The sequence below is a fragment of the Camelus bactrianus genome, chromosome 7 (genome assembly GCF_048773025.1).
Source record: "Camelus bactrianus isolate YW-2024 breed Bactrian camel chromosome 7, ASM4877302v1, whole genome shotgun sequence".
In the NCBI taxonomy this organism is placed as follows: domain Eukaryota; kingdom Metazoa; phylum Chordata; class Mammalia; order Artiodactyla; family Camelidae; genus Camelus; species Camelus bactrianus.
Window position 1 is genome coordinate 1094607 of NC_133545.1, and position 17069 is coordinate 1111675.

The 17069-nt window shown below is 51.9% G+C and overlaps 1 protein-coding gene across 5 annotated transcripts in view; it reads right to left on the reverse strand.

Annotated features, from left to right (window-relative positions):
• The window catches only part of UBE3C (ubiquitin protein ligase E3C), a 99925-nt gene that overhangs the window by 6895 nt on the left and 75961 nt on the right, over window positions 1-17069 (reverse strand). For all 5 annotated transcript variants that reach the window (XM_074366643.1, XM_074366641.1, XM_074366642.1 and 2 more), the window contains 3 exons: window positions 9538-9750; window positions 3917-4105; window positions 3774-3840 (listed from right to left, as the gene is read on the reverse strand). In XM_074366643.1, the coding sequence (XP_074222744.1) occupies window positions 3774-3840; window positions 3917-4105; window positions 9538-9750 (469 nt within the window). The remainder of the gene's footprint in view (window positions 1-3773; window positions 3841-3916; window positions 4106-9537; window positions 9751-17069) is intronic.

The following is a 17069-nucleotide window of genomic DNA, read 5'->3' on the forward strand; positions in this document are numbered from 1 at the left end:
GAGCCTCAGAAGGACAGGCACCAGAGGCCAGAGCGAGGAACCAGGCCTGCGGCTCCCGCTGCCGGCGCCCGGGGCCCGAGAGCTGGGAGCCCGCGGGGCGCGCCCCGGCCTCTGCTGGGCAGCACATGCCCAGGCCCAGCAGCGGAGGGTTCACGGGCCGGTCACGCGCCTGACGACGCAGGCGCACTGGGAGCCTTGTTTTTAATAGGGCTCGCTGCTTTGCCAACAAATCTCAGTATCTAAATTCCTTTTATCAGCCGGCCTTCTGACAGTAAGGCACAGACCACGTCTACCCGGCAGCCCAGCCCACAATTAGACCACTGTCCTGAAGTGTAATGTCTGCTACTTACAGCTTTTAATCTAGTTAAGTGCTTCCTAAAACTGAAATAATTGCCATATATTGTTCCCTCGTTGATAATAGACTCCAGAAATAACATCAATAAAATATCTTAAGTGCATTAATTGGCACCAAAATGAATATGGTAATATTTTAAACCTATTTACTGGAATAGCTAAGGTCACTAAAGGTACGCGTTCCCAGTGCAGACAGGACAATGCAAACTGCCCAAGACAGCTTCTTGGCGAAGGGAAGGCTGGACTGATTTCATGTCTTAAACGTAAGACTCGACGTGACCTGAGGTGTTACTTGCCTTTACAGGCGCATCAGAGCCCAGACTGGCAGCAACACAAACTAACTGCAGAAGTGGAGACGCACGCACACACGTACACACACGTAAGTAACCAACACCTCAACCCACTTATAGAACATTTCCATTTCCTCAAAAAAACCCCACGTCCACCCCACCGACAACCACGGCCGCTCTCTGTGCCTAAGTGTGCCCTCAAAGAGGTTTCGACTGAAGGAAACTAGGCCCACACGCTGCGTGGGCAGCGCCCACTGGGGCCACGTCCAGCATCTGAGCAGAACGGCCCTGGAGGGAAGGCTGGGAGGAGACTCAACACAACAGGGGGTCTGGAGAGGTTTCCCTTTTAAATTGGGGTAAAACATGTAACACAGAATTTTGCACAGAAGCCATTTTCAGGTGCATAATCCAGAGCATTAGCTACATTCACACTGTTGTGCAACCATTTCTGCTGTTTTCAGCCCAAACATTTTCTTCACCCCAACAGAAACCCCTGTGACCACTAAGCAGTAGGTCCCCTCCCTCTCCCCAGGCCCTGGTGACTCAGTGGCTAGGAATCTGCCTGTTCTAGGCATTTCACATGAGGTGACTCACACAATCTATGTCCCTTTGTGTCTGGCTCACTGCACTCAGCATCATGTTTTCAAGAGCCACCTGTGCTGTAGCCTGTATCTGAACGTCACTCCTGTTTAAGAGTCAGTAACATTCCGCCGCACGTTCACGACACACTCGTCCAGCCATTCACCTGCAGGTGGACACGCGGGTGTCCCACCTCCTGGCTACTGGGAACACGGTCTCGGTCTCCGGCTCCAGTTCCTCTGGGCACAGACTCAGGAGCAGGGCTGCTGGGCTATACAGCAATTCCACGTCCAGCTTTTTGGGGAACTGCCAAACCACCTTCCACAGGGGCTGTCTGACAACCCCAGCAGCAACGAAGGAGGGCTCCAATCCCCCTGCATCCTTGCCAGCACCCGTCACCGTCTGTGTGTGTGTCCGTGTGTGTAGTAACAGCTGCCCTACCACACGTGACCTGCTCCGTGGTCAGCGGTGCCGAGCGTGCGTCTGGGCGCGCTGGCCACGTCACCTTCCCGGGAGAGAGGCCTATGCCCGTCCTCTGCCCCCCGGGAACCGGCTCGCTGCCTTCCTGCTGACCCGCGGGTCTTCATGTGCTCTGGATGCCAGGCCCTTACCAGACGCGTGACCTCCAAGCATCTCCTCCCCTTCTGCAGGGGACCTTTCCACTTGCTTGATTCTGTCCTTTAATGCAAAGCCTGTAATTCTGATGACGTCCAACTGATGTTCTTCTTCTCTTGCTGCTCCTGCTTTCGGTGTCATGTCTGAGAATCCACTGCCAAGCCCAAGGCCACGAGGACGTGTCCCTGCGTTCTCCCGGGAGCTTCAGGGATGAGAGTTCTTGATCCATTTCGAGTTAATTTTTGTGTGTGGTGTGAGGTGAGGGTGGAGCTTCATTCTTTTGCAAAAACCCCGTTGTTCCACAATTAACTTTGAAAGTAACTGTAAACCTTCCTGAAGAGGTTCCACCATTTCCCACTGCCACCAGTCAAGAGGGTTCACATTTTTTCACAGAGTAACACTGGGTATTGTCTGTCTTTCCGGAACATTCTAGAGGGCGAGTAGTGGTATCTCACTGGGATTTAATGTGCATTTCCTTAACGATTATTGGTGTCAAACATCTGTCCACGTGCTTCCTCTTGTTTGCTTACCAGACATTCTTGTGTATCTTCTGAAGTGAAACTTTTTTTTTTGCATATGTTTTTAAATCTTGGTTGTCTTATTACTGAGCTGCAAAAGTTCTTTATATACCCTGGACCCAGGCCATTATGAGACGTATTACTTGAAAATGTTTTCTCTTAATCCGTGCCTTGTTTTTTCTTGCTCTCAATGGTATCTTTTGAAGCACAGAAGCTTTAATTTTGAGGAAGTCCCATTTTCTATCGATTTTTTTCTGGATCATGCTTTTGGAGTACAACTAAAAACTCTGCCTGATCCAAAAGTCATGAAGATTTCCTCCAGGAAGCTCTTTTGAAGTTTTGCAGTTTCGGCTTTGCCTCCAAGTCTCTGATCCCGTTGAATGCATTTCTGCATGTCTAAGCTCACTCTCCTCCGTGTGCACACTGTGACGCGCGCGTCAATTAACTGTGGCCCTGAGGGTGTGTCTCTGAGCCCCACTGTGTCCATCCGTCAATGTGCCGCTGTTTGTACCGCTTTCAGTGTCTGGATCATTGAGGCTTTATAGCAAGTCTTAAAACAGAGCAACAGTCCTTCCACTTTGTTTCTACAGAATTGTTCTGGCTATCTTAGGTCGTTTACATCTCCATATAAATATGTTTACTTATTTATTTTCATAGAGGCACTGGGGGTTGAACCCAGGACCTCGGACATGCTAAGCACACGCTCCACACTGAGCTATAACCCCACCCCCCTATTTAAATTTTAAAATCAGCCTGTTGATTTTCACATTTCAAAAAGCCTGCTGAGATTTTGAGAAGGACTGCATTTAATTTGTAGATTAACTGGGGCGAATTACATTTTGACGAGTCTTCCAACCCATGGGACGGACTGTCTCTCCGTTTACTTACAGCTTCTTTAACTTCTCTCGGCAATGTTCTAACCACTCACACTGTGAGCACCTGTCTGTTCACTTACTGGACACTTAAATGTCTTCCTCTTAGTCTTTCATCTTCTTAAAGAGCAGAAGCAGCCAAGTTTAATTTAATCAAATGCAAGTATTTCTATGCAGTTCAGTCTGCAGTTTTCCCTTTTATTGTCAGTGGGGGTTTCTTGCTATCACTTTTTTTAAAAAGCAAAGACCTGAAGCAACCCAATGCCCCAAAGTAGAGACTTAAGAGGACAAGCTGTGAAGAGAAAAAAGCAAAATGCAGAACAGTGCGCACACAGCAGGAAGATAAGGGGCAAGCGTGTGTCTGTGTGTGGCACATGGTGGGCACGGGTGGGGAGGGACGCAAACGCAGGAAACAGGACACGGAGGGGGACGCTCACTGTTCACCTCGCTGCACAGTCTGGGTTTTAAACCATGTCAGTGAATCAATCACCTGGAAACACAACCATCTGTGGCATTTTCAGAAGCAGCCAGCAGTGGCAGCATACCTGAGTAGTTCGTGAAGGACTTCAGGTCCTCCAGGCTTATGGGGACTTGCGCACCAGAAATCAACACCTGGAAAAAAGATTTCAGGTCATAAACTCCGAGGCAGGTGTTACGCAGCCCCCGTCCCCGAGCGTGAGGAGCGCACCTGAATCTCCTGCTGGTCGAACATGCGCAGCCACTCCAGACTGACCACGTTGGCCAGGCCCTGCCGGAAGGCCAGGCAGTGCTGGCGGATCTGCCGGTTCAGCCTGTAGTCGGCCACCAGATGGATGTACGCGATCCGGTTGGCGCTGGTCACAGGGATGTCCTTCCCGCCCAGCTTCAGCTCCACCACCTGGGAGATTAAAGCAGAGCCAAAGTTCGGGAAAACAAAAGTGAGAAACAACGACGTCACGGCAACCCCGTGGGGCTGCTCCGCACATGAGCGCCTGGGTGGGCAGCAGCCGCACAGACGTGCCCCTGCCTGACGCTCGGGGCCGGCCCTTCACCCTGCCCTGCGGTCATCACCCACCCAAGTGTCAAGGGACCACGCAGCAATGCATCCGCGGCAATTCCATTCAAAAAACTAGAAACCACACAGGGCAAAGCTATGAACCGAATGCTCAACACGAGTCAGGAGGGTTCATTTTGGAGAAGACAAAGTGTGAGGCACTGAGGTGTGGTGACATGATCGCTCGCGTCTGTCCGCATCAGCGGCACCCGCTCCTCCCTGCGTTTCTGTGCTACCGCTGCAAAGCACTGTAGGTGTGATTTAAAGGGTGGTGGCGAAAATCAGAAGTAATTCCTCAGCCCATGTCTCATGTGTGTAAAAGAACGAGAAAGAACTTTCTTATCACATTTAAAGACCCCCACAACCTGTGGGCTAGCGTCGGGTCAGGAGTGCCCCTGGAAGCCCCCGAGTGCTGGTGGGAAGGCCCTGTGGGGCGGACGAGGGGCCCAGCCCCAGGGCCACCCTCGAGACGTTCCCTGGGCCCTGCACATCATCGCTGAGATGGTGGTACTTGCTTTGCCTCTCTTGGAACTGTGGTGGCAGAACCTCACGTGGACACAGCTGACCGAAGAAACCCCACAGCCACAGATGTGCGAGCCTAACTCACGGGGGCGTGCCTGAAACTCCCCAGCCCGCTGGCACTTAAACAGCGGACACGCGTTCTCTCCTGGGCGCACCCGCACTGGGTGAGGCACTCTACAGAGAAGGAATACACAGCGCATCCCAAATAAGGGCACAAAGGCGCTCCCGAGCGCGCCAGCACGGGGCTACCGCGGCGCAGGGAGGGAGCGGACGAAGCCGTCTCGAGGCGCCCGCCCTCGCACCTCTCCCGGGAGCCCTGCACTCCCAGTGCAACTGTGACACCCCCCCACCCCCGGTGACGGCATGCCCCCAAGGTTTTATCACTTCACACAAAGGCTATTTGAAAATCTGCTCGAGCCTCTACTGAAATCATCCTAGCCTGATGGTTTCGGGACCACCCGCAGTGTGTGCCAGACGACGTGTCACTCCTCGCCACTTCTTGTCCTGTCCTGAGTGTCAGAACCGCCCGGTGTAAGGAAGGGCTCTCGTCACCAGCCATGGCGCCGGCTGCTCTGCGCCAGTACCTCAGCTATCACCCGCGCTCCTGTAAGTGGATTCAAGGCAGGGAATAGACAAGGATGTGCTGAGTGACCAGGAAGACAGAGGGCCCCTGCGGGAGGCAGCCCTGGGGCCCCTGCCTAGTCAGACAGCCCTGACACCTCCAGTGATCCGAAACCGGCCGCACCGTGGCAATCTAAAGTCCTGTCTCGGGCTACACCTAAAAAGCTACATATGTTAAAATCGTATCAAATCTGTCCTAACAGTTCCGTTCTGAGGGTGTATTTAAATCTTTAAACCCGGAGCTGGAGCAGCTCTTAAAGCACGAGCTCTCCTCTCTGCCAGCCTCTGCCGACACTTCACGGCACTTCGGAACCACAGGCCCGGCCGGGACCGCTCGCCTGGGCTCATCGCGCTCTCCTGACAGCTCACATCCTCCCAAAGAGGAAGGGCTCCTGTGACTTGCCCAAGGTCACAGAGCAAGGCAGCCACACCAGGCCCTGAGCCGGGTCTCGGGATCAAGTTCAGCGCTTTCCTACAGGACAGCTGATTACTCATGGGTCCGTCTTAAACCCGAGCATCTCCTCGGGGGAAGACGTGTGTGTAGATCAGTCGTCTAAAATTTCACGTTCGTTTTCACACGCGCTAACGAGCAGCTGTATTGATTACGTGAAAGAAAACAAATTTGAGAGCAACAGCACTCCTTAAAAGGGAAGATTCACGAACACAGCATGCCGACATCATGAAGTATCTGCACACCACAGACCTTTAAGTCGTGGTACTCTGTAAACCTGAACCTGCAGAGGACTAGGTTTTTTATCAATTTCTACAGAAACCCCGTGAGATCTCCCCGAACGAGGTAAGTGGCTTTCATTTTTCCAGTTGAACTCTTCAGTGCGATTATCCTCGTGCCTCATCATCCATAACCTCTCCGCTCAGGGGGAGCTCCCACGACTGACTGGGACATCTCAGCGTCACAGTGTCGCTCTGAGCGGATTACTCCAACGTGACCTCTTACATGTGCGACGTTTCACTGCTACCATCTACCTCAAAAGGCACATGGAAACTCCCCGTCAGCGAAGGCCTGGGCAGGTCACTGGAAAGCCGGCGGCCTCAGGCACGTGTGTCGCTGCCGAGCGCCGCCATGAGCAGCAGCACTGCCGCGCCCGGGGAGATTCCCTTCCGACAGCGACAATCTTGAAAAAACCTGAGTTTTGCAGAGCTGATACTTCAGCTCTACAGGACAGAAGAAGGGGTCGAGTCGAAACCCACCAGGAGAGCTATGGCCGTGAGCGCCCCTCCTCACGCTGCGCTATGGCGCTGGTGCCTGCTCAGAGACGCCCAGCCACCGCCGAGGGGGCCCAGGAAGTACTGCTTCCTTTATTCCTATTTCGGACTTAATCAGCACCCATTTCTGAAATAGGTGGTAGCTTTAAAGTCTAAGAAACAGACTGAAAATTCAAAGCCCACAGAGACGATCATTTAAAACATATCCCGAGAGTTTAGGTCCTAGGCTGTATAAATCTTTGTGTTCTGAAGACATCACAGTGGTGTACAAACCGCAGGACGGCTGTGCAGTCCGGAGAGGAAGCCAGTGAAGACACCACATCTCCGAGTTTTCCCGAGGAGCGCTCAGGACCACAGCTCAGCGCTGTGCTTTATCTGCACGATGAGACAGCACTGCACGCTCAGGAGGACGGCTGTTGTTTAAAAAGAAGGACCACTGGGCTCTGGTGGGAATGTAAACAGCATGACTGCCGTGGGAACCTGCACGGAGGCACCTCAGGAAGGTAAACACACAACAGCCACGTGACCCAGTGATCCCACTTCCGGTGTCACACACACAGCAACTGAAAACTGGGCCCAAAGAGATTCACACCGCAATGTCCACGGCATCCTCATCCGTGGCAGCTGCCACAACAGTAACGCCCACAGGCAGGCGGATACACAAATGTGGTCCATCCACACGGTGGAACGTCAATCAGCCGTAAAAAGGAAGAGGCTCTGACACCTGCCACCACGGGGATGGGCCTCGGGGTCGCGATGCCGGGTGAAGCCACCAGTCACATCAGGACAAGGGCTGTGCAACTCCACTTGGGGGTGCCGAGAGCTGTCGTGGAGACAGAAAGCAGACGGCGGTGTCAGCGGCTGGGGTGGGGGAAGTGCAGCACGGGAGTGCCCTGCCCGCCCCACCCCTTCTCTGACTCAAATAAAATCGACTGAGTTCAAGACACTGATCTAGAGAACGCAATTTTAAAGATGAAAATTACAGCAGAAGTCCTCTCATGAAAACTTCTCATTGCTTAACCGAACTGGTTTCTCTGAATTCCAGGACCACCTGCTCCCAGGACCCGCCCTGACTCTCAGAACCCAAACCTCCGCTTCCTCAGACAGGAGGCTCAAACGTCCACATTTCCCTCTCATTCACCTGCCTGTCAGCTCGGGCTGGCCTGCCCTGAAGGGCCCTGACCAGCTGTGGGGTAGACGAGACCCTGGTGCAGATCCTGGATGTGTGTCCAGCCTTCCTACAAGACCAAGGCCTCACAAGGTTCTACACGATGACAGGGTCGAGCCCAGACTCCCGGGGACCCGCCCACCATTCCAGCTTTGTCCACCCACACGGGGAACCCCTCCCCACCCTCCACGGCCCCTCCCCCTGAGCTACCTGGCTGTGAGCTACCAGCAAACCACACACATCTTACGACAGAGTTCGTATCAGCCTCTTGTTAGAATGCACGCGCCCCCACAGGTAAAAAAAAAACAATCTCCCACGCACAGCACAGCGCAGCGGCGACTGCATGGAGCGCTGCCATGAACGAAGGGAAAAGAACAGGCGTGGCGGTAAGCAGGCAACGCGGTACAGAAACCACCAGCGCTGCGTCAGCCCCAAGTGGCCAGCGTGTGTTTACCAGAGGCTGCCAGCGCTCGCGCTCGCGCTCTGGGGTCAGTGACCACGTGGGTCAGTGCACTGTCAGTGCTGACTGGACTGAACACTAAAGATCCACGAAAATGATGCTTTTAAGTTGGCAAAGCTGACAACCTTTGAAAACCTGGATTAGAAACAAACCAAGTAGTAACAAAAAATTAGAGAAACAATTACAAAGCTTAAAGACGCTATTTTTGCAGTTAAAAACCAACTACCAGATTCAGAAAAGATTATCAACCTGTAAGAACAGCAGAAAGCATGCATCTTCCCCATGAAAGAGATGTGTTTGTCTGAAAACCAAATTAAGTCAGAAAAGCATGAGTTGGTTACTTTTTTTTAGAGTCAGATTTTTAACAATCTAGCTGAAAATGTATTACAAATCTACACACATAAGATGATTTAAAAATTTCAAATAGACATCAGGTCACATCTACTCTTGGACACTTAATTTTTAATCTACCATCTCTCCTAGTAAAGTATTGCATTACTACTCATTAACACATTACATGATCAGAAAGTTAAATTCACCACAATCCACTCTTACTAGAATGTTAAATGAAAGCACAATATAATATAGTTATATCTTATAAACACAGTTCACTCAAACTTTTACTAAATAAAGCATTAATATTGACTGGCAGAATGAAAAGACACTTTTGAAAATGGGGATAGTGCTGATGGAGAAAAATCAGTAGGAAAAGAGAAATTAAATGACACTGAGAAATACAAATTTAAAACGCTAAGTGAAATTAATCAGGGAGAAAAAATTCATGTTGTACCATTCAGTTAGTCAAAACTGCTCTTAAATTTTAATATTCAAGTGAATTAATGCTTAACCCTTATGGCCACTCATTACCTTCCCTATTTTATCCAAAACTGACTGGCTATTATTGTGCAGGGAAGCAAGAGGCATTTAAAAACACTCAGGAACATAATGATCCAAGTTGGTTACTTCGAAAGTCTAATAAGAGGTATTAACAAGTATGACTTCAAAAGTCCTCACCTTGATCTGCCTGAACGCATTTTTTAAAGTTCTGCAAACTGGAGTCCATGCTGAAGCAGACAGAACTGTATAATGAGCTCCACGCCCCCACCTGCAGCTTCAGCAGGCGTCACCTCGTGGCCGACCCCCCACGCCCTCACCTCCTGCCGTGTGCTCAGCACGCTGCAACTCTTTGAACGCAAACGTCCAGGAGCTCACACAATATCCAGCGAACGTGCCTGCACACAACAGGAAACTCGCAGGCTTGTGACCACAGCCCTCGCTCACCTGTGCCTCTCCGAGGTCGTTGTTCACCACAGTGAAGTTCAGCCCCAGCTCCTCCACGTCCCCTTCATAGCTCTTGAGAAAGAGCAGGTTCCTATACACCTCCGGGTCCAAGGAGGCCAGGTGGTGGATGTCCACGTCCGCGCTGGTCCCCAGCAGCTTGGACAGGAAGAAGCCTGCGAAGGGCAGCTCCACCAGCATGTTCTCGTAGAGGGCCTTCAAACAGAACAGCGACACCACAGTTAGCACGTCGCGGGACTCTGGTTCTAGGCTTCCTCGAAATAAGAAACGGGACGTCCAATTTGATATTTAATGGAATCCTAAGAGCGCAGATACTTTTTCTCTCGAATAAGGATAAGGATGGTGGAAGCTAATACCTGGTGAGCATTTACCGTGTGCGAGGCCACAGTTTGACAATCAATATACACATTCACTAAGTAGAAAACTCTGGAACAGACTACCGAAGCATGTTAGGGATGAGGCACCAGTGGGGACTTTTCAGAGCCAGGCCCTCCATGCTGTGAGGGGCCCGCCAAGCACTCCCTCTGCAGGTGCACCGGGCTGCTAGGGCTGCTGCAGCAAGCACCACAACCTGGGTGGCTACAAACCACAGAAACTTACGGCTCAGTTCTGGAGGCCAGAAGTCGGAGGTCAAGGTGTCAGCAGGGCTGAGGAGGAGCCTTCCTGCCTCTTTCAGCTTCTGGTGGTGCCGGCGTCCTGGGTGGGCCCTGGCAGGCAGCTGCAGCCTCCCAGACCCCACCTCTGTACCTGCTGTCTTCCCTGTGTGTCCGAACCACCCTGCCTCCACTTACGGAGACGTTGGTTGTCAGATTCCAGGACTCCCTCTAACCCAGTATGCTCTCAGCTTAGCCTGATTGCAAACGCTGCCTGACTTCCAAGTGGGGTCGCGTTTGCAGGCACAGAGTGTTAGGCACTTGAGCGTTATCTTTTGGGGTCGCAATTCTACCCACGATGGTAGGCAGACCACTCGTCCATTCTGCCTTCACAGCACAAAAGGAGCACAAAGTGTGGACGAGGGAGGGCCGCCGTGTGCCAAAGCTGAGTTTCATGTAGTTTCCAGCGTCAAGAAATACTCTTCTTCTTTAGGTTCCCCCCCCCCACCCCCAACCGTCAGTGGAAACAAAAACAGCATTCTCAGCTCCCTGACCGACCACACAGAACAGGAGGCAGGCTGAACCTGGCCCACGGGCTGCGGCCCTGCCAGTCCCTGCTCTAGAAGTGGAGGAGCTGGGCCTCGGAGCTCTGCGAGGTCTGTCCAGATGTTATGAGCCAGCAGGTGACAAAACTGGCTTCAAAACCCAGCTTCCCTGACGCCCAGATCAGTGTTTCCACGTAAGTCGCCGTCTGCCTTTCCATCGAAGGACAGCAATGTGCAATGATTTAGCATTTATTTACACTGAAATACCATTTACAGACAGTAAAATGAAATGCACAATCTACAGTGTCTGCCTTCACCTGTGTAATGGCCACTCAGACCACAACAGAGCACATTTACACTCTCTCCCCAAATCACGAGTTTCCTCAGGCCCTGCAGTCAGCACGGCCCCCAGGTTAACCCCGTTCTGTAACCACCACAGGCAGGCCTGCCAGTCCTAGAACGTCGTGACTGGGATTACACGGCAGCTGTGCCTTTCCATCTGTCCTCTGCAGCGTGTTTCTGAGGTTCACTGTTACTGCTTGTCTGTTACTTACTTACTGCTGTGTCCCGCCTCTCCCTAGGCCCCCAGCTCTGGCTCTGCGCAGCGAAGCTGCCAGAAGGGTCGTCTGTGCGCATCTCAGTGGGCGTGTGCTCTCATCTCCCCTGCCCGTGTCCCTGAGAAGGTCTGGAGACACGGAAGTACCCGTATGAGACGCTGACATGCTGCTTCCTGGAATACGAGGATTCCCACGTGAGCAGCAGAGCAGGAAGGTTCCAACCGGTCTGCATTCCCACCAGTTGTCAGTACTGTGACTCTGCTACGTTTTAGTTGTTCTGCAACTAAAACGAGGCACCTCACTGTGGTTCTGGTTTACGTCTCCCTGGTGACCGCTGGCGCTGGAGGACACTACGTGTTAGGACTACCGTGTGGATCCCTGGAGGTCCTCCAAGGTGGGCGAGAAGGGAAACTTCGTAAGCTCCCAGCACAACGGCAGGGTCCGCCCGGCACGGTAACGACTCCCACGGCCACGGCTGTCACATGCGACGAGCAGTCAGCAACGTGCCGCACACGTCTCGGGAGCACGCCTGTTACTTCATTCTCACAGCTGACGGCCCTGGAAGCCACAGAAAGTCTTTCTTGGCAAAACGCTGCAATGAAAAGAACAGCTCCCCTTGCTGAGCGCCGCCCCCGCGTGTCCGCCGCGCCCAGCGGGCAACCCGGCTGCCGCGCGAGAGGGACTCTTACACGGGGGTCCGGGGAAGCCCTGCGTCCCGCACGAAGGCCGCTCTTGTTAGAAAGCGGCCAGTCTGCACAGACGTGTCCCCGGCCGTTCTTGGGGACGCTCCTTCCCGGTGGGGCAGGTGGGCTGTCCCCGCACTGGGTGGATGCGGAGTGGCAGCGGGGTCTCGAGCACAGGTGGCCGTGAGCTTCCTCTGACTGAAGGGCAGCCTGTGACCCCAGCCCAAGACAGAGTGACCCCAGCCGGACAGACAGGGAGGCGTGAGGGCCGGACCCAGCCCCTGAGAAGGGACCACAATGAGCTGCACGGTGCTACACTCACGTCCTCTTTAAACCACCGCCGCTGCCCTGTGTCTACAGTGGCAGAAGAGACACGTGGTTTGCCCTGAGGGGTAGTCATTCAGCCGGACGCCAGCTTCACAAGTCGCCCTTCCAGAGGCTGCCCGATCACGTCCACACACACTGAATGCTAAACACGAGGGCTCACTGAGGCAGATCTGCGTGAATTAACTCCCACGGGAGTGAGGCGCTCCCAGACAGCCAGCACCCCGCTCCCTGGCTCTTCCCTCTCACACGAGACGCCCAGCCCGGGAGGGGCCGCGGCTTGTCCACGCGCGGCAACCCGCACACCCCTGACCCTTACACACCCACCTCGCGCTCTCACACGCATGCCCCCCCTCTTCCCAAACCACCAGAGAAGTGCGCATAACCCGCAGAATGACATCTTAGCCCCACCCACTGGCATGACCGGAGGAAACGGGAAAACGGCCGTCACACGTCCTCTGGGAATTGGCGCGCCCCGAGCAGCACCCTCTCCTGGTTCCCCGCCCGCCCGCCAAGCCCACGGGTGTCTGTGCCAGGTTTCCACGTGCGACGTCCCTGTGCTTTTATCCGATTTGAAGACTAATGATTACCCAATTAAGTTTGAAGATGGCAAAAAAAAGGACTTCTTAATGAGAGAATGAGTAATAAAATGGCAACTAGCACTTAAGTCACCTACTGACAATGAAAAGAAAGAGCTGTTGTGAAAAGCCAGTTTGCTTCAAGTTAAGAACTCTAGTACTATTAACCGGGAGCACTTACAAATCTCATCACTTCTAAGTGAACGATGACTTCAACGTGAGGGGCGCATTTTGCATAAGGCACGATCGACCCCAGGTGCTGAAGAGACGCCTCGTCTGTACAGCGGACCGTGAAGCAAACCAAACGTGTAAATCACCTGGTGCTCAATATATACGGCCACTGTCCGCCATCTCTGCATTAGTAACAGTAAACCTATGAAACCCGCGAAAGCTATCAGGGCTACCTGAATTTTAAACAGAAATTCCACCGTGACTCATAAAATGTAAATGCATAGGTATAATTTTTTACATGAGGCAGGTTTAAACCTTTAGAGCATTTAATACACAAGCACTAATAAATGGTAGCACTAAAAACCCTGACTGCATCAGCTAAGTGGCTTATAAATTAAATTTCCATAATGTATGCAACCGGGACACAAATGTAAGCATAAATCAAGGTATTTTCTAAACACAGGTTAATTACACAACTTCAAAAACTGCCTATTTTTTATGCAAAATAATCCACTTAGCATTTTTCACACGGGCCTTTGTCCTCAGCCGCTGCACACACTTGTTCCTAGAAACACATCAGTAACGCCCGTCGTGAAAAGATACCAATAGGTGCATGGAAACAACCTGCACGTAGTTTTCAACTGCCTGTCTTTTATGAGTGTTTATAGCTAGAAATTGTGCCAAAATGATTTGAAATAAAAAGGATTAATTATGGTAGAAGCCTTTTAATATAAGTGAGTGCAGTCGCAATGCAAATGCAAACCGCGGCACTGTCGTGAGAATAAATTGAGCCGCACCGAGGCGCTCTGTTTGCTGCCAAGTAACTCCAGTAATTTACTACATTAAGAATCAATAAAAAAATAATGCTTTTCAAATGCATCTCTATCAATCTTCAGGTAGTTCTAAAGTGAACATTTATAACTTAATCTAAAAACTATATCAGAGATGTCTTGTTTTAAAACCACTCTAATTGAGCAAGAAAATAATAATTTTAATTATTTCAGATCATGCTAACCTTGGAGTTCAAAAAATAAGAAAGATCCGTAAAATCAGGATGTAAGGTGACGGTGACACACTGTGTGGCTCAGTAGCTGTGCTTCACAACTAGTAACTGAGAGCTGGAACTCAGTCTCGCAGGGTGGGGGACACCGTATGGTGCCCAGGCATTTAACACATTTCTTAAGTGCCAACCATGGGCCACAACTGACCTTCAGGCTGGAATTCTGCATCCACGAATTTGCTGACAAAAAAACATTTACTCTCTTTTGAGCCATCTCAGGTTATGCAGAACCATGGAGATGTCAAACCACATTTCACACCCGCCGCCCTCCTGCCCCTCTTGCTCCTTTAAGCCTCTGCCGGCCCCTGCTTCTCAGTGACACGGTGTGTGCCTGCGCCCAAGCCCCCTGGGGACAAGGGGTCCCACCAGCCCTGGAAGCGAAGGTTTCAGGAGGAAAGACTTTAACTTGTTCATCGTGACCGATCATCTGCACTGAGGGTCTGACAGCTTTACCCCAGGAAACTCCTGGGGATGCTGAGTGGGTGGAGGTGAAGGTCCACTCCTCCCAGCCCATTTTTCTAGTGGACACCCAGGAATCCGTCCACCGTACGGAAGCAACTCTGACCGGTGGGAGTGGACCTCCCGCCCCCTCCTCCCAGCTCTGAGGCTCAGGTTCCACCAGAAACACCTCTGCTCCCCCTGCCCTGCCCACAAGAACATCTAGAAGATAGAGAACTTACACCTTCAAGGCCAAAGTCACCCACATTCCCATCTCTGCCCACAAGGAGTAAGTGTCAGGAGTCTGCGAACAGCTGTTCACTTCCTGCCTCTGAAAAGAGATCCATTAAGGCGCCCCACGCAGCCAAGAACTTTTTCCATAATTAAAAGGCCATTTTTCAGGTCTGAAAATTCTCCTTTTACCAAACAGGACGATGAAACACCAGAGCTCTGACAAGCGAGGGTCCTGATGCCCCTCAAAGGTGAGGGGGCCACCCCAGGGCCTGAGTACCCCTCCAGACAAGGCGTGGCCCTGCCCGTGACTGCTGCTGGTGACACCTGAACCCACCTCACACCCACCTCTCCTCCCTCCTCAGCACTCAGGGGCTCTATCAAAACACGGTGTTACAGTGTTATTTTTTGGTAACAGCTTTATCGAGATGTAACTCACATATCTTACAATTCACCCACTTAAAGTGGACAACCCAGTGGTTCTTATATTCACAGAGTTATGCAGTCATCACTTTTTGGACACTCCCTCACCCCCGAGGGACACCTCCAGCCCTCGGCCGGGGCCCCTCCTCCCCGGACAGCCCCCAAGGGCACCCCCAATGTGCTGTCCGCAGCACAGACACGCCGAGGGTCTGTCCTCTTTCACACAGAAACGAAGCTCCACGAGCCCCACGCCCCGACAGCTGCAGCTCTGAGTTTCTGAACAGAGACTCCGCAGCAGAGCAGGCTGCAACCGCCTGCCCACCCCCCTCCCAGCCCTCCTCCCGGCGAGCCGCAGGCCCCAGGCCAAGCTCAGGCATCCTCAGCGCGAACCCACTCACTGACAGTTCCACCCCCCGACGGAAAATGACCAGCAACCCAGAAGCCCCTCTCGGGCCTCCCCATCACCACCCTCCCGGGATCAGCCATCCAGATGTGCAGCAGCACAGACCAGCGGCTGTGCTGGGGACCCGTTAACACATGATCCAGCACCATCGCCCCTCGGCTCGATCCCCGCTGGCGGGCCAGGAATCCCAGCCCGGCTCTCATCACAGGCCTGAGCTCAAGGACCTGCTGCCGCCTCCCACTCACAGCCGTCCCCACCCAGAGGCGTCAAGAGTGCCTGTGGACATCATCCCCCGGCTTGCCTTTCATAAACTTGCGAATTCTAAGCGACTATTTAAATGTTTAGAAGGATTCAAACAGGCTAATTTTACTTTCAGACATTTTTTTTGCCCTTGTCGCACAAATAAAGGCCAGGGACAGACAAGCAGCAGACTTGGAGCAGCACCAGCAAGAGTGTGTTTCTCGTTCTCGCGGTGAGAATGTCACATGTGTTAGAAAAAGGAAAATGCCCCAGTACAGTACTGACCCAGGTTAAACTGGTGCCTGGAGCGCTTAAACACAAGAGGCGGCATCTCATCAGTGGGCAAGATCTCCTTCACGCAGGAGCAGGAAGAGTTCTGGCGAGCACCTCAGAGCGCTTAAAGCCACGACAACACTTCTGGGCACTGGAACCCACTGACTTCTGGAATACACCTGCCATTTCTACTGTACGATAGAAACCAGTTCTGTCTCATGCTTAATTCTGAAAAATAAATTCATCTAGAAACCATGACCATAACTGCCTGGAAGAATAATCTCCAGATGAGTGACCGCTTTGCTCTTAACGGAAACCAATGTAAACCGTGACCATCAGCATGCTGTCTCAGAGGGGGCAAGTTCCAAACAAAGTAATCATTTGTAAATTACGAAGTTTACCTGTTACACATCTGTCAGTTGTGCTTTCTGATGTTTCCGTTTCCAAAACAAGCTGAGGCCAACTAGCGTGACCTGACGCTCAGCCCCCCACAGCGGACTGGGAGCGCAGAGGTGGGCTCCTGAAGCCCGCTGGTGCCCCACTGAGAAGTCTTAACACTGACAGGAAGACATGTGTTAAGCAGAGAAGATCAACTATTTGCTGAATGTTATGTTTAAGAAAAAAATCTAAGGGAAAGATACATTGACGTTAGTGATCAGAGCACTTCGTCCGACCGCAGTCAGATGGAGCAGCTCACCTGCACCTGCCCTTGACAAGGCTGAGCTCAAAACAACATGTTATAAACGAGAAGCTTTGCCATTTAGGGACCAGAGCAACTTCAATTACTACTGTTCACCTCAGTCGACAGTTTTAAAGCCTCAGCAAACTCAGTGAGCATTTTATAAAAGGACTCTAATGAACAGAAAAATAAATTATCCCAGCTCTCAAAAAAATTTCAGGATAAACTGTTAATGGCCAACATTACACTCTGTGATACATTAAGTGCACGCTGAATTCTACTAAAATACAAAATTATAAATGACACCAGAGTTTTG